Here is a 24,715-nt window from a genome sequence, read left to right as displayed (position 1 = left end):
TGACTTAAAATGCTTTACTAGAAATGTAGCACTCAGACTACTGTTTAAAGATCATAATATCATAATAATATTGATTTTAGTAAGTCTAATAACTTTAGAAAAGCCATTACTTTTATACCACCTAGCCATCCGTTGTTAGAGGCTTTTGAAAAAGCTTTTGAGAGAGATTTAATGGATTTGTATACCAGTGATACAAAGAAATTTGATTTTTATAATTTAAGTAACATGGAATTTAAAGCTATGAAAGATTTACAAATGAATCAATCCATTATTATAAGACAAGCAGATAAAGGAGGGGCAGGTGTAGTTTTAGACAGCGAAATGTATAAAAATATAAAATGTATTCTATGTTAGAAGATATTACAACTTATGAATATCTTACACTTGAGGAATTGAATAGACTAGTGCGTTATGTACATGCTGACCTGTATGATATGTTAATGTGTAATGGGAGTGACAATGACCTCTATAAATATTATTTGATCGAATATCCATGTGTCCCTATGATTCATGGTTTGCCGAAGATACATAAGAATAAATTAGATCCCCTCTTTAGGCCTGTAGGTTCAAGTAAAGGGTGGCTGACTGAATCTATTTCGATTTTTATTGAGAAAAAGCTGAAGGGGGTGTTAAATAATATTCCAACTGTTATTAAAGGCTCTCAACATTTTCTATTTCAATATGTATATTCAAATCACTACAACTCTTTTACTTTATTTTATTAGTCACACTAGATGTAAAGACACTTTTTAAAGTCATCCCAAATGATACTGGACTTGATTACACTAGGTTACTTCTAGCTGAAAAAGGACTTCCTAATGATAATATTTTACAATATTTCCTTTTATTACATTTGATTTTGAAAAATAATGTCTTTGTATTTAAAAGTAGATATTATTCACAAATAAAAGCAGTGGCCTTGGGACCCCATTGGGCTAATTATTATGCGAACTTAGTGATGACGCATTGGGAAGATACTTATAAACAAAACACTATTTTTGCAAAATTCATTCCTTACTATACACGTTTTGTAGATGATGTGTTTATAGTTTGGGATGGTACACTTGAAGAATTTGAGTCTTTTCTTAATTACATTAATGGAACAACGGATTTCCTAACATTTACTGCAAAAAGTTCCTATGACAGTATTGATTTTCTGGATGTAACAGTTTGGAAGAATGATGGTTTGATAGAAACAGGATTCTTTAGGAAAGAATGTAGGAGAAATAATTTATTATGTAGAGACAGCATGTACCACCCACATTTATAAGAACATTGTACAGCGACAGGGGCTACACATCTCCAGATGGACCACTTCAGACAGTTTTATGTGATGAAGCTTTAAATGATTTGGCCAATGAATTTTCACAAAGAGGATATAAGGAAAAAGAGAGAGCCATACTAAAAGATAAAAAGGTCATAAACAGGATTAAGAAAGGAAGACAATTTTTTAATAGCTAGACCCATGGGAGTAGGCTTCAAAATGAATTAAATACTCCCACTGAGCAAAATATTAGGATGGTTATCTCCTATTCTAACAATAATAAGAAGATACATGATATCTTCATTAAGAATTGGGGGATACTAACAGTGGATGGTAGACTTAGTGATGTCATAGGGAAGATTCCTCATTATTCATACAAACATACAAAGTCACTGAAGAGGCTGCTATGTTATGAGAGGGACCATTTGAATAAAAAAAAATCAGATAGGGTAGGTACCTTTGTTTGCAGAGGCTGCAATCATTGTATATACATGTTGAATAATAATTATACCTTTAGGCATCCTACAACCCATGGAGTTTATAAATTTGACCATTATGCCGATTGTAAGTCACGTAACCTTGTATATATTGCTATCTCCATCAAATGTATTTAATTTTATGTAGGAAAAATAAATATAACCCTATGTGAAAGAGTTAGAGAACATATCTATGAGATTAATAAAGAAGATGAGACTAACACATTAGCACGACATGTTCTGAGCATTGGTTTACTTCGTAAGTTTAGATTTTTAGTGTTGGATTTAATACATAGCAGCCCAAGGTTAGGCAATCTGAAGAATCAGACTGAACAAGCTGAAATGAGATGGATCATTAAGCTACAGGCAGATAGAAGCTATGGCCTCAATGATAAGGTTAGCTTAAAACTATTTTTAGCAGCTAAATCCCTACAACATTAGAAACATTTTATTAATGGTGTGGCTCGTATGATTATTTTAAATTGTTTTAGTTCACATTAACAATGCAGATTTTTATAATATATATTGTTTTCACATGATAGATACAATAGCAGGATGTCATTTTAAATGTTTTAGTGGCTTATTAATTGATTAATGAATATGAGTTTGCTATTGGCTATTGCAGGTTTTCTTGTGTATTTAAGTGAACAGATGTTGATGTGTTTCTCTAGTCTGAAGAAGCGTTCCTTGAGTGAACATGAAAGCGCTTACTCTTATTTTCATTAAACTGCATATTGTTCTGAGCCATGTTGTTGTCTCTGAATTCTGCAACATACTTCATTGGATCGTAATTAGTGCTCAATTCTGATACAACATCCCTGTACGATGGAGCTGTTGACTTTTCAAACCTTACAGGAATTTGCACCAGTATTTCACCTCCATTGAAAGAGTCATCAGAATCATCCATATTGTCTGTTGTAATGGCATTATCAATTCATTTCAATGCGATCAACACCAGTGATTTTGGCATCTCCCCTACCAAAGCCACCAGGTTGTTTAAAGTCTTTTCATGAGAGCTAGATGTGGCGTGCAGAGTAAGATTCAACAACTCATTCTCTGAAGCACAAGCCATATGAATACTTGGCAAAAAAATGACTAGAACTGCAAAGCCAAGTAATATCTCAACACCAGTGTAAAGACCAACCAATAAGACCAAAACACTGGATGCTCAGAGGAAAAAGCTCATTCAGGAAAGAGAGAATGTCATTTAGCATAGTAAATCCTTTATTATCCACTATTCCTCCATAGACTTCATCTGAAAACATTAAAAAGACATACCAAAAAGCTTTATATACATACAATTCAAATCAACCAATGAACAACCACAATCAGTTAAAAACAATCAATTGTTCAAATAAAGTGCCACTGAAACCCATGTGGAAAATACTAACCCTATAATGTTCACATTTTAAACAGCCAATTTCCAATCTATTAAAAAATCTTTGTATATTGATATTCTCATGAAGGCCATTTAAGATAGGAGGAGATGAGAAAAAAGTGGTGATGTGTAACCAATCTAGAGAGAAGTCTCCAGGAATAGATGGCATTCCTGTGGAAGTTTGGAAGCTAGGAGGGAAGAAAGTGATAAAGTTCTGGGAGGATTTGTGCAACAGTATTTTAAAAAGAGGGGAAGCACCAACATCCTGGAAAAACTGTGGTGGCTGTACTACCTAAAAATGGTAAAGACACATCAGATCCAGCTTAATATAGGTCAATTTGAATTTTAAACTGTGATTATAAAGTATTTATGCCTAAAATAGCTAAACAAATGGCAAAGGTGTTGCCAAAAGTGGTAGATATGAATTGATGCGGTTTTGTGGTGGGGAGGCAAACATTTGACAACATTAATAAAACAATGATAATTCAGAGGGAAGCAGAATGCAAGAAAATACCACTGTTGTTTGTGGGTTTTCATGGACAGAAAGCATTTGACAGAGTAAGCTGGGATTTTAAGAGTAGGGCAATGGAAGTATTTGTCCTCTCTGATAAAATTATAAGGTTGATTAAGAGGATATATGAGGAATCAAAGGCACAAATTAAAGTGAGAGAGTTCCTGTCTGATAAGTTGCATTTGAATAGAGGAACCAGTCAGGGGTATCCTCTTTCCTTTTTTTATTTGCATTATATTTAGAACCATTGGCAAAGAAAATGAGAGACTTAGAAATTGAAGGATAGAATTGGTATGGTAAGCCAGAAAACTTGGCTTTGTTTGCAGACAATATTATTTTCTACCTGATAAAACCATTAAGGGACATCTCAGTGTTGTGGAACATTCTGAGATAGTATGACGTTTTTTCAAAATATAAAATTAATGAAGACAAAACAAAGGCTATATAAACTGCACAACCACACATGAATTGTTTCAGCAGTACCCTTATTTATGGGGAAATGACAAAATGATTTTTTAGGAGTATGGGTTAAAAAGGATTCTGTTATGGCAGGTAAGGCTATGTGGGAAAAGACAACTAAAGATAATACAAAAATTGAGAAATTGAAAGCTGTTGTCTGTGGATATGAATTGCAAAGTACACACAGTGACAATGTTTTTCATCCCTTTAATTTTATAGAGAGGTCAGGCTTATTTTTATCAGACAGAAGAGGAGTTTTGGTTAATAAAAAAGAGTTAAAGAGTTTTATCTGAATAGGGAAGAGAGCAAGACTGGGATAAGTTGATCCATCCAATAGGAAAAGGCAGTTTAGGAATAATTGATTTGAAGGATACTTTAGATCTACACAGCTATGGCATTTCTACAAAACACAAAAAGAAAACTACATTTCAAAGTGGAAAGGAATGATGATGATTATGAAGCATGCGGGAAAATTCAAGAAATAAAGAGAGAATGGGATTTTGGATGCAGATCCTTACAGAGAATAACGACAGTAATACAGAATATTATGAAAGCACAACTGCAAGTAGTCAAAACTTTTTCAGATGATATAAGAATGTCATTTGGTCTTGATAAATGTGTAAAGAAACCTTTAAAGCAAGAAAGCTACATCACCAAGAAAACATCCGTTTGAGACAAGAATGTGATATAAAAGAACTTGTAAAGTCATAAATCAAAAAGTTGTTTGCACGTAAGCAATTGCACAGCTCAAAAAAAGCATGATACAAAAAATTGAAGAAAGAGCCAGCAAAAAACAAACCCCTTGAAAATAATTTATTGATGATAATAAGGACAGCAAAAAAGTGCACAGACCGGTTTCGGCTGGTATACACAGACACAGCCTTCTTCAGTGTGAAACAAGTATACTTTAAGCATGCCTTTATATATGCTATAAATCATTCTCATTGGTTATTTAAAATTTGTCATTCAAACCGGGTGGGAAAAGCCCACCCAGTTTGACAATCCATTTTTTCTCTTTGGAATTCAATAATGCATGCCAACCTGTTTTGTTGGATTTTTTGCCCTTAATAATATCAATGATTGTGAACATAAAAGATGCTGAAGGATGAATTGTGTAATGTTTGCATAAAGCATTATTCAATCTGCCCTGTTTGATGTTACTATTGTGCTCAGAAATTCTTAGTCTAAGTGGTCTCGATGTTTGACCTATGTAAAATGCCCCGCAGGAGCATGTGGCTAAATAGATTACCCAATCCGAGCTACAATTGGCAAATAATTTTATGTCATAAAGCTTGGAAGTGTTTCTACTGGTGAATTCTTTTGTTTTGGAAACTTTGCAACAATTGGAACAATGTCCACAGAACTTGACCAAGAGGGAGTGTTAACAATATAACATGAACAAATGCAAATAAATCTCAATAAGGAAGACTTTAGAAGACTTAATCCTGAAAACAGCATTGACATCTAGGAGCAAAGTTCAAGCTATAAGCCAGCTTGCTCTTCCTGTCCTAACTTACAGATTTGGAGTGATTGACTGGCCCCAAAACTTGTTGGATAGATTAGACAGAAAAATAAGAAAGATACTTCAATGTTCATCAAATGATTTATAAAAATCAGTGCATACCAAGATTATATATTCCCCGTTCCGAAGGAGGTATGGGTCTCCTTGAAATTGATTACATGTATAGATCTGCAATTGTGGGACTGCATACATATTTGGTGATCTCACAAGATCCAAACACAGTGAAAGTTTTGAAACACGAGGAGAATAAATCTAAGTTGACTTCCCTTCTTTGTCTAACAGAAGCATATCGGCATCAAGCAGGGATGAAAATCAAACCAGAAGTAGACAAAAATCAGGCAGCAACTGAATGTGCCAAAAAACAAAAGAAAGAATATAAAGTGAAGGACTGAATGAGAAGGCAAGAAATGTGATAAATGCATAAATATAGTTGCAAGTATAGAAAACTCCTGGAATAAACTCATGTTGATCAGGATTGAACACAGGGATGGTCAAGGAGAGGCAAATTCAAACCAAAAGATGAAAGGTTAATATTGGCAGCCCAAAGTAGTGGACTGTGTACACATTGGTTTCCAATGTTCATGAATATGTGGGAGAAACAGACAAATGTAAGTTTTGTAAAACAGAATTGGAAACAGTTGCACACATTGTTGTTGGTTGTGACATACTAATGGCAGAAGGACTGTGTACTGAAAAGCATAATAATGTGGCAATACTGTTGCACATGGGATTGTGCAAACATTATAATACTGAAGTAGCTAAAAAACACTGGAAATATGAGCCACAAAGCATCACAGAAAATGATGAAGTCTGCATCACATGGGATCACCCATTATCAACTGTTCAAAAAACAGATGTGAGAAAACAAGATATAGCGGTCCATAAATAGAAGACAAAAGTAACACTGATCATTGAAATCGCTACAACGAATGACTGCAGTGTCTTGCATACAGAAAGACACAAAGTCATAAAATATCAGGATTTGCAGGTGAAATGAGAGCAATGTGGAAGAAAGATACCCAGACAGTTCCAATGGTAGTAGGAGCAATGGGTCTTATAAAAAGGAATCTACAATTGTATTTAGATATGTTACTGATGCACATAACTCCATATGAATTGCAGAAGGAGTCATTACTAGGCATGTTGTGAGTGCTGCGAAGAGCACTCCTGGTTGACATCAAAGATTGAAACAATGCTAATTTCATGGACTTTAATTATGCTTTCACTTAGTAGTGGGGTCCAGTCCTGTCATGGTATTAGAAACCCAAAAGATTTGGAGAAATTAAAAAGGGTAAACTATTATATTCATAAAGAACTAAGCTAACATGAGAATGTAGAAATTAAATTCTGCCAATAGGGATGACTCCTATTAGATGTACAGAGAATAGGCAAGAAGGGAACTGGATTTACTGGTGGATGCTGGCAAATGAACCAAGGTTTTGGGAGCAAATAATTAGAGATGGAAATGCAACAGAATGGGAAGACGCCTGAAAGACATTTGGACTACAGGCTAGAGACTACCTTCCCTATCATGGATTGATATCGGAGTATAGAAAGGGATAGGAGAATCTTAGTGGAAGACTTGCACTGCTAGAGTTTTTAGTTGAATCAAGAACAGAAGCTGCTGTTAAAAAAGAAACATTAGTAGGGCATATAAAATAAATATTGCATAGTAACTATAGGAATCAAACAGAAGAGATTAGAAAGATTGGGAAGAGAGAGACTGGATAAGCAATTCACAAAAAAAAATGGTAGGACATATGTATGGCTCTCAAATATGCAACGGAGTCTAGAAGATTTAGGATTTTTGTTCTGAAGGGTTTGCATAGGGATGTTTATACCCCAAGTAGATTTCAAATAATTTTTCCTCAGGTAGATGGCAAATGGAGGTGTGATGGGGAAGAGAGAAATAACTGGGAAAATATGTTTTGGGGTGTAATGAGTTGGCAGACATTAAACATTCCCTACAGAGTACAGTGTCAGAAATACTGAGGAAGCAAATGGGTGTAACTAAGGAAATAATTTTTTGAGCTGGTATACTTAATTTGAACTGTCTAGACATAGTAAGGCCTTGTTAAGATTAATTCTAGTGGCTGCCAAAAAAAAAAAAAACACTAGAAAATGGAAATCAAGATCTAAACCAATCATATTTGAAGTAGTGAATATTGTAGCAGAGATAAAAGAAATAGAAGTTGTAGCTTCAGAAAAGAGTAGAAGCAAAGTACATAGACAAAATGTACACTGTGGGAACAGTACATAGAGAAAAATGTTTTGGAGGATGAAAGAGGTTTAAGGGAAGGCAAGAAGTGAACAATTTATGTAATGTTGGATTGATGATACTGTAAAGAAAAACATATTTGATGTATAATGTTTGTAATAGTGAGCATGTTAATTTGATTTATTTTCTTTTATATAAATGTAAGTTTGCCATTGTCACAAGTGATAATTCAATAAAGGTGTTTTAAAAAAAACACACAAAGAAAAACAGTGATAATACATGCAAATGGTCCCATGGCACAAAGGGTTAAAGCCCTTACTGCGATCCTGATGACCCATTATTCAACTAGCAACATGGGAGCTGGAGAGACTGTATGGGGGAAGATGGGAGTGAGTGACTGAGTCAGTGAGTGATGTTGGCTCACCTATCCTTGGAGGAGAGACAGAGAGAGAGAGAGAGAGTCTAGGTTTGGTGCAATATAAAAAGGTTACATGCCTAACAATCTGTTTACTGCAAAGTGGGTGTACCACTTAGTAAGAGGTTGAGCATGAGCAGAAATGGGCATTCACCTACTAATACACCCTCTAATCAGTGTTTTCAGTACTGTCAATAGTTAGGAGAGGTTATGGCACACTACCCAGTAGCAGTGTGATGTTGCACTAGTGTTCTTTATCTCTTCACTGGCCCTGGATGTCAGTTAAGTTGATCTTAGAGGGGGCTAAGGGAAGGGAGTCTAGTAGACCGAGTAAATAAGCAAAAATGCTGGTGGCTTTTGATGGCCAGTTATGGAAAGGTAAAAGAACAAAAAACTGTGATGGTACTGAAGTATGAAATAATATTAAGAACATGCATCAGTTAAGTTACACATTATTAACTAATGTCTTACAAACGTGTCTCCATTCCACACTCTTCTCAAACTGTTTTATCTGAAATTATTCTAGCCATACTTTAGATTGTATTTTTAAGTTCTATTCTGTAACTATAAGACTGTTGTCAAATGTTTTTCTATTTGGATTTGCGCATTTATCTATACCCATTGCTATATGACCATATGCCGTGAACTGTGTTACATGCTTCTTACCATTGGTGTATAATATGTGAATATGAAAACCTGCTGATATAATATTTATCTGCATATCTAGGAAAAGTTGAAAACTGCTACAGATGCTCTAGAATTAAAATTAAAATACATTACAGAGCTCCAGCTAAAGCAGGAAGGGAAGATCTCTTATATCCAGGTGAGGAAATCTGCTTATTTCTTTTTTTGAAAATTGTTGAGTGTGAATAAATGGTGAATGAATGCAACTACATCATGTAAGATACAAACCAAGAGTTGTAAAGCTTGTCTATAGAAATGCACAGGTGTAGTTCTGAATAGTTTCTATTACAGGAAAGGGTCATGCTTGTATGGGTCCTTAGCCAGGTGCCTCTTAGTTTAGGTTCTTCAGATCTAGAAAGATTTAAACATTTATAATGCTGCATTTACAATGAATACAATAAGCCAAGGCACAATCAGAAATCTACAAATGTGTTTTTCATGAATTGTAAGGAAATTTTTGTCAGCACATGTAACATCATTTCTAGAAACTGATTCTTTCTACAATCTTAAATGACCACTGAGATGACCCTTAAAGTTCTTGTATTTACTTTTTTATTAGGCATTCCTATTCTGGATTGGAATTCCCTTATATCAGTGCAATTGTTTTTCTCCAACATCTTATTTCAAAATTTTAACCCACTTGCATATGTTCCAGAACACGCTAGAAGATGGGTGGGTAGAGTACCAGACAAGTACTTCTGGAGATGGAAAGGACATTACCACCCCCTTTTCACATAGCTACAGCATGCATAATCTCACATGGCTATTTGTTTTTGGAAAAGAAACATACCTACAAATATGGCAAAAAACCTGAATTAAACAATGTAGAAAGGCATGTATGTTTAATATTTGTGCGATATGTCAGTGAAAGGAAAGCAACTGGATACTGCTACTGTATAAAGATGTATATGTGTAGTATGGCAATGTTAAGAAGGGAGGCAATGCTGAATGTATGGGCAAATGTGGAAGATATGGGCATGAAAGGGACATGCCTTCCCTTGCCAGGATACAGGTAATTACTCTCAACAGTCCCTATAGGAGTTAATTACATATCAAAGTCAAAATCTAACACCAGTGTAGATAGATGTAAAGTAACAACAGACCGTTCTAAACAGATTTGTTCAGAATGGGGCATTCCTTTGTTCCCTCCAGATGAGCTAACATCACTCAGTTGGTCAGTGAATTAAAACAGTTTACAAGAAAACTCAGTTTCAGCTTATTATTCCAGGATACCAAATCTAATGAAATTCAGGGTAAAATGTGGGTCCCCAGCATTTACAATCCTCAATTACACAGTACCTTATCTATGTTTGAGCAGTTTTGTGAACTTGATTTTCATAATATGTTGATGCAACAGACCAATTGTTACTATAACAACAGATAACAGGCAAATGTCCTTATTTAATGAAGTCACTTCTATGAAAAATTTTAGAATCATGCAACCAGATACAGAGGGAAGACTGGTTATAATGGACCAGTTGGATTACAAACAGCGTATGTTCAATATCTTGCATGATGGCATGTATCTCAAAGCCTCCATCAATGAAGTCACTGTCTCATATCGGAAGATTGATATTATGTTATTTGACATGCTCATGCAGAGTTAGATAAGACTAGATCAATATAAATATATGCATATTGATTCTCCTGGGTTATCTGTGATATTCGATGTGCCTAAAATACATAAGAACTTATCCGACCCACCACTCAACATTTGTTGATGCTGGTCAGTCAAAATCCAGCTGTATAACTAAGTTAAATGACCACCATTTAAAAGTCTTTGTGACAGCTATACAACATCTTTGTCGAGATTTCTGGGAATTTTTAACAAAGTGTGGGGATCTATCCATGGATCTCTCACTGGTTACCATTGATGTTAAAGACTTATTTACTTGTATATCTTATAATATTGGACGTGAATGGTTGGAGGAATTTTTGACATTCCAAGATTGAATTAACCTACTAAATGAACTTATGGAAATTGTTCTCAGAAATAATTACATCTTTTTTCAAGGACAATATTTTAAGCAGGCTTCAGACATTGCTATGGGGTTTCTTGGGGCCCTCTATTTGCCAACATCATCATGGGAGCATGGGAGCTGAAGTTTCTATATAACAGTAAATTCATGCCATACTTACATTTGTATACACATTTTCTGGATGGTTTATTTGTGGTCTAGTTGGGACCTTCAGAAATGGTGGAGGATTTTCTTAGTTACCTACTTACCTTTACTGTGAACAGTAGTGGCTGATACTTTTTCAGCTGGTCTCTCTCGCTCTGCTGCTCTATCCCGCTCCGTTCGCCCTGCGGGCTCACTCTGCTCCCCTACCCTGCCCCCAATTCCCTCCTGCCCCAGTACTCCTCCATTTATTCTCCTCCTAAAATCCCTCCTTCTCTACCAGCCAGTCCTCAAACACTGTTCCTCCACCCCCCCAACCAACCTAACTCTCACTACCACTCCCCCCTCCCACCTTATTTCATATTACCTTCCCCTTTATCACTTCTGACAGGCTTCATCTACCATGCTCACTCTTCCTCCTCACATCCTCACCTCAACATCTATCGTCATCCTTCTTCTACTACCTCTTTACCATGTCACCTCCTACACCAACATCCATTTACACCCATCACCACTACCTCCTCACCCCTCCCTCACATCTCAGCCTCCTTAGTTACCTCCCACCCTATCCTTCTCTTAAAAGTAAAACTTTTCTCAAGCTCCACTAAATACTGCAAGCCTAAACCTATTCTCTACCAGCCACCTTTATCTAAGTATAAACCATATAAACGTATTCCTCTTCTCATGCACCTTTGCTTAGCCGGTGACATTCACCCCAATCCAGGACCAAACTGCTCTCCTACAAACCACCTTAACAGCAACAACAAATCCACCAATAAATACCTCAAATTCCTCACCATCAGTGCCCAAAGCATGAATAATAAATTAACCCACTTCCACGCCTGGCTTAATCACAACTCACCTGACATTGTAGCCATCTCCAAAACTTGGCTAAAACCTCACATAAGCGATTCTGAATTCCTTCCACCTGGATTTCTATCTCTCCGTTCTGACCGCCAAAATCGAAGAGGTGGTGGTGTAGCCCTAATCTACTCCAACCACTTGTTCATCACACCATATCCTAATCCCATTCCTTCTTTCAATAATGCTGAACTTGTAACTGGCCTACTAAAACTGAACAACCATAAGAGCATCTGTATCATTTCCCTCTATATTCCTCCTGGTAATAACACTAATATCCTGGAAGACATCCTCTCCTGGACCTCCTCTAACATTAAGCTAGAAACCTACATCATGGGAGATGTAAATATAGACTGGAACAAAATTATTCACCCTAATCCCACCATATCAATCAATCTATTTAACTTTACTCAACTTACGAACTCTATTTCTAGACCTAACAAAAACAACCCCACAGGCTCCATACTAGACTGGATGCTAGTATCCCATCCTAACAAAGTCATAAAATCTGGTGTCATTCCTGACCCATTAGGAGACCACCTCCCTACATTCATCCATCGGGCTACACCCATTTCCCCACACTCCCACCACTTCATTCAAACCCGTAACCTCTCTAACTTTAACCCTACTACTTTCTCTGACTCCCTTAAGTTAACTAAATGGAACCCCTTAAAAACTCTTCCTTTAGATGCAGCTGTTGACTACTTCAATTCTACACTCATAACTGTCCTTAATTCCCTAGCATCAATAAGAACAAAAAGAGTTAAAACAAAGACCACCCCATGGCTCACCAAAGACACCAAAAAAAATATGCTACAAAGAGATAAAACCTGGAAAGCTTACCTCCATCATAAACAGCCAGAAATCTTACTTAAATATAAACAGCTGAGAAACCAAGCCAAAAAACAAGTTATTAAAGACAAAAAAATCTTACTACATCAAACTACAAGCAAATCACACAAAAAAAAAAACAGTTCTGTAACTCTATTAATTCCCTCCTTAGGCCTGGTACAAAAAACAACCCTTGCCATGACACCAGCAAATCTGACCTTGAAATTGCCACATTTTTTTAATACCTTCTTTACCTCTTCTATTGCTGAGCTAACCAAGACCTTTACCAACAATAACCCTCCACCTCCTACTGCTCAATCCTCCCCTCCCTCCTTCCCCCCCACTTTTGAACTCAAACCCATCTCCACCAACCTAATAAAGAAATTTCTCGCTAAACTAAAACCTTGCTCCAATGCCCCTGACAGCATTCCTTCCTCCTTTTCTAAAAATAGCCTCTGACAGTATTGCTCTTCCTATCAGCATCCTGATCAATAGATCATTACTTGAATCCTATGTACCCAAACTATGGCGTTCTGCATTTATTCTTCCACTTCACAAGGTTGGCAAAAATTGTAACACCTCCAATTTCTGCCCCATAGCCATCCTCTGCCCAATCTCCAAAATTCTTGAAAAATGTATCCACCTGCAGCTCCTGCCATTCCTTACCATTCCTTACCAAACATCAACTACTCTCCCCTACCCAACACGGCTTCCATCCAGGACACAGTGCCAACTCTTCCCTTCTCTCCTTCTTACATTCTGTCAATTTAGCTTGTGACTGTAGTAATATGGTATCCTCCGTTCTGCTAGGTTTATCTAAAGCCTTCAATACCATCTCCCATAGTCACTTACTAAATCATCTGTCTAACCTCAACATCTCCCATAAAACTCTTTCCTGGTTCTCCAGCTACCTTTCTGATAGATCCCAAGCCGTAAAATGGGGCCAGGCCACCTCCACTTTCCTCCCAACCCCCACTGGAGTACCTCAAGGTTCAATTCTTGGCCCATTGCTATTCAATATCTTTATTAACAACTTCCACAAAGCCATACCCAATACCAAAATTGCACAATACGCTGATGATTCCACTTTGATCTGTTATGCCTCTAACCTAAAAGATCTCCAGTTCCTAACTCAAACTGACTTCTCTACCACCGAAAATTGGATGCTCCAAAATCACCTCTCACTAAATGCCAACAAAACTACGATCCTTCTATTCTCTCCCTCAAAATCCTTCCCTATTGACAAAAACTTACTCCAAATCAGCAGCCTTAACAACTCCATTATTGAGGTCGTACCCTCCTCCAAACTTCTTGGTGTAACCATTGATGAACACCTAAAATTTAACAATCACATCCAGCTAAATATCAAGAAAACCCACATAAAACTAGGCCTACTTTACAGAAACAATCACTTCCTCTCCCTTTCCACCAGACTAACTCTCGCCACAACCTATCTACTTCCCTCTCTACTGTATGGCGCTCCTCTGCTCACTAATTTATCTTCCATACTCACCTCCAAATTGGAAATATGTTATAATAAAATAGCCAGAATCGCCATGAATGCCAAATCCTCCTCTCATCACTGCACCTCCCTACACTCACTAAACTGGCTTGAACTCCCCAATCTACGTAACCTTCACCAAATCACCACAGCCCACAAATTATGGTTCTAACCTACTAACTGCCCTGCACTATCCAATATTCTGCAACCTTATAACCCACGCAGACCCCTTAGATCTACCCACCAAAACTCGATCACCATCCATAAACCCAAGCGCCCTGCTGGGCAACTTCTGCTATCTTATTCCCTAGCTAAAAAATGGAATGCTCTGCCCTCCACACTGAGGACCTGTGACAACCTTAATAACTTCAAAACTCAACTTCATTCTTACCTCCATCTAAACAGGAAATGCAACTGTACTCTTCCACCCATTTCTGTCAAGCTCTCCCCACCCTTTACCCCAGGCTAACCTTCTTACCTTCCTAACCTCACTTTAAATTACTGATTATATATGTAAACAAACAGCAAAATCTAGCCATGATACTATATGCCTGTTTTCACTCCTGAAGCTAAACTGTTTATTTTTTTCTCACTCCTTTGAATGCTACCTGCTGCTTGCAATCCTAACTTCCTTTGTAATTAATCATGTAATTAAACTTTGTATTGTGGAGCTTTTCTCCCCAAGCCTCCACTGAAAGTATTCATGTAATTACACTTTGTATTGTGTAGCTTTTACTCCCCGAGCCTCCACTGAAAGTAGGCTCCCTAAGCCCAGTGAACTAAACTGTAAATATTGTTTTTCTCTTTTTCTCCTTAGAATGCTACCTGTTGTTTGTAATCCTAGCTTTCTTTGTAATTAATCATGTAATTAAACTTTGTATTGTGGAGCTTTTCTCCCCAGGCCTCCACTGAAAACAGGCTCCCCAGGCCCAGTGGACCTCCCCTGTCATCAAACTGGAATAAATAAATACATAAATAGTTATATCACTGAAACTACTTCTTTCTTGCAATTCACCTATACCATATGGCATAAATCTATTGATTATTTGGATATAGCCATTACCATGGACAATGTCAATAAAGTCATGTCATCTAAAATATTTAGGATGTCAACTTATTCCAATGGTCTACTTCATAACAACAGCAATCCTTCCTACCACCAGAAGTGGGTGGTGGTTAGGGGACAGATGGTGAGAACCACAAGGATAACATCTAATTTTGATGCCTATATAAAAGCATGTTAGATATTGAAAGACATGTTTATGAGTCATGGGTATCCTACCACCATGGTTACATCTATTATGCAGGAATTAATCAACAAGAGTAGGAGGAGGAACAATATACATATATATATATATGTATGTGTGTGTGTGTGTGTGTGTATATATATATATATATATATATATATATATATATATATATATATATTTATATATATGTATACACACACACACACACACACACACACACACACACACACACACACACACACACACACACATCCCTCATGGTAATTCATGCTATAACTAGCCCCGAAGTACCATCTATGTGTATAACTTTACAACCAATCAATACTAGTGATTCAGGCGATATTCACAATTCTACTGATGATAAATCTGGTGACAGTTTTGGGGGTGCTTTTGTCACAACTTATTGTACTGACAGTGACCATATAGCTTCTATTATTTCTAAGAATTGGCTGATTTTATCGTCTAACAAGCAAGTTTATGAGAAACTTGGTGCTCATCTGAAAATTACATATAAGTGAGGCTGTAGCCTCAAAAACTACTTCCAGTAATAAAAAGGATGCCCCAGGTAAAATGCCTAAATGTGGGGCATGTAACCAATGTCACTTTTGTTCGTACAGGTGATAGTGTCAAAGTTAAAGAAGTGACAATTAAGGTCAATGGACACTACAACAGCAATATGTGGGGTATTGTATATATAGCTGTCTGAAATCAGTGCCCTGCATTTACATTATCAAGACAGCACAAAGTAAATGTCACCTCTATGAGCATATGTACGAGATCAGCAATAAAAAGTCAGCCAATGCACTATATAAACATTTCTGTAGTTATAAAGGTCATAGGTTTGACTTTTCTATTTTAGAACAAGTGGAACATAGTCCAAGAGACAGCCCTTGGGCAATAATTCTCGAACAAAGAGGATTGTGGTGGCAGCTTTACCTTAATGCCTCAGTATTTCCTGTATTTAATGACATTATTTGTACTAGTAGTATACTTAAAATGAGAGCATTTGAAAAGTAAGGCAATTATAATATTCAAATTTAATATGAATACCATTTTGCATAAGCAGCATTACTTGTATGTTATGCTATAGTACATTTTTTTAATTTTTTATCTATCATCTTTCAGCTTATGCCTTTAAAAGCTAAATTGCCAGCATCATGTGGTCAAGCAGGGAACCTATTTAATTCATCCAATTTTTGATGAACTTATCTGAAGAAGTCTATAATTTATTAGACAAAAGTGCTTATCTCTATTGTTTTTATTTTGTGATAAGTAAAATCTCTGTGATTTCAGTTCTGCTTTTTATTTCACTAGTTTTATCAGTTTTTGGTCAGTATTTGTGTTTGTATACTTCTGGGTTTTAGTCAGGACTTCTCCCTCTCTGCCACAGAGACAAGCTACTAAATGAATACATTCAGAAGAAAGAAATGTACCTTTGTGATCTCCCAAAGATCTTCCAAAGAAGGGCCTTATCTAGGATGCCCATATGCAGCCTGGAGAACAACTTCATTCTGCTCGAGGCAAATGCATAACCCCAGATCAATAGAATGGTACTCTGCCTAGACAGGTTGCCAATCTCTCTTTTCAATGGCAGGTGTGTTCAGCATTCAGGCTGATGTGCACCTTTCTTCCATATTTGGCGTTCAGGCGAGTGTGCACCTTTCTTCAGCATTTTTCAGCATGCTGTTGGGTATGATGGGCATGGACCATCATTCATAACTGTAGCAGGTAGGCTGCATTGTTGTACCTCCTCTCAACGTACTATTAAAGGTGGTTGGCAAGTGTTATCATCAGTGATTGTTAAAAGGTAAGCTGCAATAGTCGCACTTGCCCACAGTATCCCATTAGGGATAATGGATGAAGGCCATTATTCATAGTTGCAGCAGACAGGCTGCTTTGGTTGTACCTTCCTCACCATATGATTAGGAATGCTGGATAGGGGTCATGATTCTGGGCTGTAACATGCAGCCTGCACTGGTTGCACAGCATTTAGGGTTGTAACATGCATGCTAAATTAGTTGCACTTCTCTTCTTAACACACTTTTAGTGATGGCAGATAACCATCATCATTCAGGGATGTAGCATGCAGGCTGCATTGGTTGGACCTTACCTCAACACACTGCCAGGGATGGTGGACAGAGGTCATCATTCAGTGTTGTAGGATGCTGGCTGCACTGGTTGCACCTCTCCTCAACAAATTGCTAGGGATGGCTGATAGACATGATCATTCAGGGTTGCAGTGTGAAGGCTGCATTGGTTACTCATTTCCTCAACACATTGCTAGGGATGGTGGATGGGGATCATCAATCATGGCTACAGCATGCAGACTGCATTCATTGTATCTCTCCTTAGCATGCTGTTTGATATGTAGATTGGGGTCATCATTCATGGCTGTAGCTCATAGATTGCAAACATATACTAAGTACATTGAATGTTCGCACTAAAAAAAATATGCCCTCACAATACAGTATTTTGTGATTCAGTGACATGTTAGCTGTGATGAGGAAGGACCTCATTATCAGCTAATCTGCATGTCTCTGGATAGCAGTTACCACTGCACTGTGCAGATCATTGCTGATTTGCATATCAATGATGTTAACTGCTGCTGCATCATGTAGACATAGGAATCACCCGTCAGTCACTCTCCCATGTACACAAGTACACATTCAAACACAAATACACATACACACCACGGTCCACATACCTGTCTCTGAGTTGTTTGCCCTTCCCCTATCTAATGGCTGTGCATCAACCCCCGATCTTGAAGATATTCTTTTATCAGTGCTAAATGCTGATTTTTTAACAGTCACAGTGCTTTATTTTTCTGATGTTCTTCGTGTTTCACTGTTGCAGTCATCACACTTGGGTTATCCTGCTGGCAGGCTACCCGCAATTGGCCTGAATTCCAAAGTCTAGGTCCGGCGTCGGTTGCTGTTGCCTTTTCCCTGACGTCAGTGCACCAGGGGTATAAAATATGCAGCCAATGCCATTTTCTTCAGTCTTTCTTGCCGCGTGGTGCCCGAAGCAGAAGCAGTTCGCAAGTGCCAGTCGGCTGACTCCTGAGATTTTCGTGTTCGAATTTCAGATTCGAAGTCTTCATTAAAAGCTAAGTAGCCCATTGGGGAAAACATTTTTCTTGCTCCAGACCGATGTCAGAAAAAGTTAATAATTGTATTTCTTGTGGGAAGCAAATAACTCATAAGGACTTTCAAACTTACTGTATTCCTTGCCTAGGCCCTGACCACAACGTATCTAGTTGTCGGTTTTGTGCTAGATTTAACTAGCGCACTATTAAGCGGTGGTACGATTTTGCATTTCACTATTTTTGGCAGAAGATTTAATTACACGATGCCGTCAGATAGCCATCTGACTACTGGAATTCACAAGAAACGCAAAGAAAAAGAAAAGGACAGGCATCTGAGGTCTAAAACCGACGAAGAGGCTTCCTCTAAGCAAGTCACTGGTTCGCCGGTTCTCAGTGAGGTGCTTTCGCAGCCCCTGATGCCCGCTACTTTGGACCCACAGGCTGCTACAGACTCCCACGTGGAGTCGCTTAGGCCATTAGAAGCTCAAAGTATTGGACCTTCGGAGACTATTCCCTCAGATGGGTCTGAAGCCGCTGAGCAGGCATCGGCTTCTGAGGGTGTTTTCAGACCTACTCAATTATACATTAAAGCAACTCCAGTTACAAAGGCAAAGACTAAAGCACCTTTAAAGACAAAGAAACAAGTACAACAGCCTCATGGTCAGGCCTCCATGCCCAAAAAACAGATGCTTAAAATGGCCGAAGACTTAATTACTTTGATCAGGGGTTCCCATCCCCCTCCTGATAAGAGGCCTAGGCAAGAGACAGAATATGAATCTTCAGATCAGGTTTCCATTTCATCTGATTCCTCTTCTGATCAGGAATACTCTCTTCCTCCCTATGAGGATTCTGATGCTGAAGAATCTATCCCTTCAGCCTGTACCATGAGGGAACATTTCCACTGGGAGAGCCAAGATTATTCAGAATCTAAGAAAAGGCTTAGAGACTTCCATTTACTCCCACAACACAGGCCTCTAGCTATTCCACCCATGTTAGACATTGTAGATGATGTATTTTCAGAGTCCAGTCTGACCCCTGACTCCTTATCTCCAGCTCCTGTCAAGCCGGACAGGTACTATAGGGTTCCTGACTCTCATAAATTCCTTTTCAAAAACCCTGCTGCTGACCCAGAAACTATCTCTCAGGGTCCCAAAGGGGTCAAGGCATCCACTGCTAAAAACCCTACCCCCTCTGACAGGGATTCTAGGGCATTGGACAGATGGGGGAAGAAGATTTACACCTCTGCTACCTTGGCTATAAGGGCTTTAAATTGTCAGTTTCATATGCTCAAATAGCAATATATTATGTCACTGCTTAAACAGAAAATGTTGATAAATTTTGAATGTGCAGAAAACAAAGAAATGCATGATTTATTGCATACAGCGGAACAAGTTGGAAAGCATACTTTGCAATGTGGTTTTGATTCTTTGGTGGCCTCCTGCAGGGCCGCTGTTACGGGTTCTATCATCAGGAGCCATGCTTGGTTAAAGGAACAAAATCTGCCTGATCATATCAAAGCAAAATTATTAGATGCTCCATTACAGCATGATACCTTGTTTGGTGTTAAAGCAGAAGAGGTGTTAAAGAAAATGGAGGACAAAGCTAAATCTATGCAAACGGTTAAGGATTTCTTACAGGTACAGCCTCCAAGATTTAGCAGACACTGGCCTACAAAGAATTGGTCCTTTCCAGTGTCAGACAAACCACAAAGGGGCAGATACAGACACCCAAGAGGCAGATCCCAGCCCCAAGGTTCGTACAGGTCTAAACAATGGGGTGCGTCTACCTCCAAAAGTGGAGAAGACAAATCACAGCCATACAGGAAACAGTTTCAATAACTTCCCCCTGCCTGCACCAAGCACTTATCGTCTGGCAGCACCTTTAGGGGGAAAACTAGCACTTTTTTCTCAAAATTGGCACATAATAATCCAGGACATATGGGTCCTAGACATAGTGTCACAAGGCTACAAGTTTCACTTCCATACCCTGCCAAGGACAAACGGTTGGCCAGACCTGCCAAAACATCAATGGGCAGAGGCACAAAAGCAAGTTTCATCCCTCATGGACATGAGGGCCATTCAACAGGTACCAGAGCAAGAGCAGGGACAAGGATTTTATTCAAGACTGTTCTTGGTACCAAGAAAGGACAAGACCTGGAAACCTATACTGGCCCTATCAATTCTAAACACATATCTGGATATACCAAAATTCAAAATGTTGACTCTACAGCAACTTCTGCCCATGCTGGGCAAGAAGGCTTGGCTTGTGATTTTAGACCTAAAAGAGGCATAACTGCATGTCCCAATCAGACAAACATGCAGAAGATACCTCAGATTCAAAGCTGGCTCAATGCACTACCAATTCTCTGTAATGCCCTTTGGCTTATCTACTGCGCCCAGGGTCTTCACAAAGTGCCTGGCACCAGTAATTGCATTCTGCAGACAAAGAGGAATACAAATATATCCTTACTTGGACGACTGCCTCATTCAAGCAGAGAGCAAGGACATTCTACTACAGCATCTGGTGTTTGTAAAGAAATTTCTAACAGGCCTAGGGTACACAGTCAACGAAAAGAAATCAAAACTAGTACCCTCTCAAGAGATAATATTCCTGGGTGTAAGCTTAAATACAACTGCCCAGATGGCTTATCTCACGCCAGACAAACAAAGGCAACTGACTACCTATTTCAACCTGTTGGCAACAAAGGCCCAGTTATCTGCAAGAAAAATTCTGCAGGCTTTGGGCTTCATGGCATCCTGCATTCTACTAATTCCATATGCGAGACTGCATATGAGGAAACTTCAATGGTACCTAAAAAGTGTTTGGACTTAACATTGCCACAGCCTGGAAACAATAATTACCCTCATTCCCTGCCTGCAACAGGAGTTTCGATGGTGGGTGAAGGCTTGTCACCAGAACAAGGGACAGCCATTCACTTTACCCCCAGCCAGGAAGACATTAACAACGGATGCATCAGATTATGCCTGGGGGGCCCACATGGCAGGAAGATGTATTCAAGGCATATGGTCCGCAAACCAAATGCATCTACATATCAATCAAAAAGAGATGCTAGCTGTTCAGAATGCCCTAACAGCCTTCAAGGACCTACTTCATCCGGGACAACTACTGATAAAGACAGACAACACCACGGTCATGTGGTATATAAACAAGCAGGGAGGCACGCATTCTTACCCCCTTTGCAGACCAGCCATGACTTTGTGGGACACAGCATTGACTTACCAAGTATATCTGCAGGCACAGTTCCTGCCGGGAAAGTTAAATGCTCTGGAAGACGAACTAAGCAGAAACCTCATGGATCCCCATGAGTGGAAAATGGATGCACAAGTCTTCAGCATGATAACAAGAAAATGGGGATGCCGGGATATAAATCTATTTGCCTCTCCTCACAACTACTAACTAAAAAGATTCTGCACAAGGACTTATCACAGACAAGCATGGAAAGTGGACGCCCTATCTTTCAGCTGGAAAAGCTTAGCAGTATATGCCTTTCCTCCTCTGCCTCTCCTCCCCAAGGTACTCCTAAAGGTCAGACAAGAGAAGCCAAAGATGATACTGATACTGATTGCCCCACACTGGCCCCACCAGTACTGGTATTCAATCCTAAGGAACTTGTCTCAATGCCTGGCTTGGACCTTGCCTCAAATACCTCGTCTACTATCCCAGAAAAACAATCAGATCCTGCACAGCCAACTAAAGACCTTAAATCTGGCAGCATGGCGGATAATGTAGTCATACAAAACACGCCTCTCACTAAAGCTGTGATGGATGTCATTTTGGAGGCCAGACGGCCTAGTACCAGAAAATCTTATGCTGGAAAATGGAATAGATTCTATGCTTGGAACCAGGCACAAGGAATCAACACAGCTGCACCAAATATTCTTCATATTTTGCAATACTTTGAGATGCTGGACAAAGGCCTATCCTTTTCATCAATTAAAATTCATGCCTCTGCCATTTCGGCTCATTACAATACAGAGCCACCAATCTTTCCTCATCCTTTGTTAAGGCAGTACCTCAGAGGAGCCAAAAACTTAAGGCCTCCAAGGAGATCGCCAATACCTGCATGGGACCTCAATTATGTCTTGGAAAAACTCACCCTGCCTCCTTTTGAGCCAGCTGCTACAGCTGATATAAAGTTTTTATCTTGGAAAACAGCTCTGCTCATAGCAATAACCTCTGCAAGATGAGTCTCAGAGCTACAGGCACTCATGGCTGTGGAACCTTTTATCATTTTTTATCCAGACAGGGTTTCTCTGAGGACAAACCCAACATTTATGCCTAAGGTAGTGTCCAGTGTGGCCCTTAACCAAACTATTCATCTGCCTACTTTTTATCCAAACCCACAGAATAAGGGGGAGAGAATTCTGCATTCTTTGGACATACACAGACAGCTACACTTCTACTTGAACAGAACCAAAGCTTTCAGAAAGACAGAGCAACTACTAGTGGCATATGTTGCAGGATCACAAGGAAAGGCTATTTCAAAGCAGACTATTTCAAAGTGGATAGCCCACTGCATTCGTTTCTGCTATTCACAGCATGGCAAGCCAGCGCCTAAGGGCATTAGGCCACATTCAACCAGAGTAGCAGCCACTTGAGCAGCCTTCCTCAGGGGAGTACCAACCAAAGACATTTTAGAGGCTGCTACCTGGATTTCAGTGCACACCTTTACAAAGCACTATTATTTACCACTCTACTCTAAATTCAGGGCAGGCTTTGCCACTGCAGTTCTGCAGGTCCTCATAGCGGCTCCTAATGCTATTTAGCTCCAGCCTCCCAACCATAGCTTTGGGATTCAACCTAAGTGTAATGACTGCAACAGTGAAACACGAAGAACATAGTACAGTTGTGTACACTTACCATAAATGTAGATGTTCAAGTGTATTCACTGTTGCAGTCCAGGTTACCCACCCACCATCCCCCATATCTTTGCTGGAACTTATCTGCACTTCTCTAATCTATATAACCTGTATGGTGTATTTGCTTGCAGATGAAGGTATAATATATTTTGGTGCATGCATGTTTTATTGGCATATTTTTAGTCTACCCTTTTGGGGGCACCTGACATCTAGGGCAAGAAAAACTGAAGAAAATGGCATCGGCTGCATCTTTTATACCCCTGGCACACTGACGTCAGGGAAGAGGTGACAGCAACCGACGCCGGACCTAGACTTTGGAATTCAGGCCAACTGCTGGTAGCCTGCCAGCAGGATAACCCAAGTGTAATGACTGCAGCAATGAATACACTCGAACATCTACATTTATGGTAAGTGTACACAACTGTACTTTTCTTGTCTACTCAGGACTTAATAACCATAGTTTCTACTATGTTGAGAGTACCTCTAATGAAATGGCAGAGAGGTTAGTGCTGGTTTCTTCAATTCATACTGTTTTGCTGTGTGTAGGTTTAAAGACATCAGCTGGTAGGTAGATGAACTGATGAAAACACCTGCAAATATTATAGTAGGAATAAAAGAGACCTATGCTTTATTCATGTAAGGAGTCATGGGGGTATTCATAGTCAATTTGCAAAGTTCACAACATATTTTTGTACCAAACACCTGAATGTAAAGCTAGCTAGTGATTTATAGAACCACACAACATTACAGTGCAATGGGTTAAAAGTCACAGAAAAAGGACTATGCAAATGACCTTATAATGACAGTTAAATGAAGGAATTGAATTTCATGAGTGCATAATGTGAAATAAAGATGGGGGAAGCAGGCAGTGATTCATAGTCATCACGCATGAAGTCTTACAGGCAACTCTGTCTGAACATATATTGCAGAGGCAAGTAAGTTATCACAATGGCAACTCACATGCAGCAGGTTCATAGGTTCATAGATTCAAAGGTGTTTACTAAGATAACGACTACAAGGGCCTTTTTTAGCCTAGCCATGCATCCTAAATCTCTAACAAGTTCTGATACCCTTGGGAGGAAACATTTACAAGCTATGGCCTGGGAGATGCACCATTTAGAAATTGCTTGTGCCCATTAGAGACATAGGTGCTGAACCAGTAATGAATTTCCTGTTCCCCATCCAATTATCCAAGTTACACTTGAATTCAGTTAGGGAGGAAATCTGCTGTACATGAATGGGGAGTCTGTTCCAGAGATG

At 38.8% G+C, this 24,715-nt stretch overlaps 1 protein-coding gene across 1 annotated transcript in view; it reads left to right on the top strand.

Moving 5' to 3' along the window:
• LOC122814310 (zinc-binding protein A33-like) overlaps positions 1-24,715 on the top strand; it is a 324,956-nt gene that overhangs the window by 21,136 nt on the left and 279,105 nt on the right. Inside the window, exon 2 of the mRNA XM_044086896.1 lies at positions 8,971-9,066. Within this exon, the coding sequence (XP_043942831.1) occupies positions 8,971-9,066 (96 nt within the window). The remainder of the gene's footprint in view (positions 1-8,970; positions 9,067-24,715) is intronic.

Source organism: Protopterus annectens, chromosome 10.part0 (genome assembly GCF_019279795.1).
Source record: "Protopterus annectens isolate FY-2018-M chromosome 10.part0, PAN1.0, whole genome shotgun sequence".
Classification (NCBI taxonomy): Eukaryota; Metazoa; Chordata; order Ceratodontiformes; family Protopteridae; genus Protopterus; species Protopterus annectens.
Note: the sequence above shows the minus strand (reverse complement) of the source record. Positions and strands in the feature narration are given on the sequence as shown.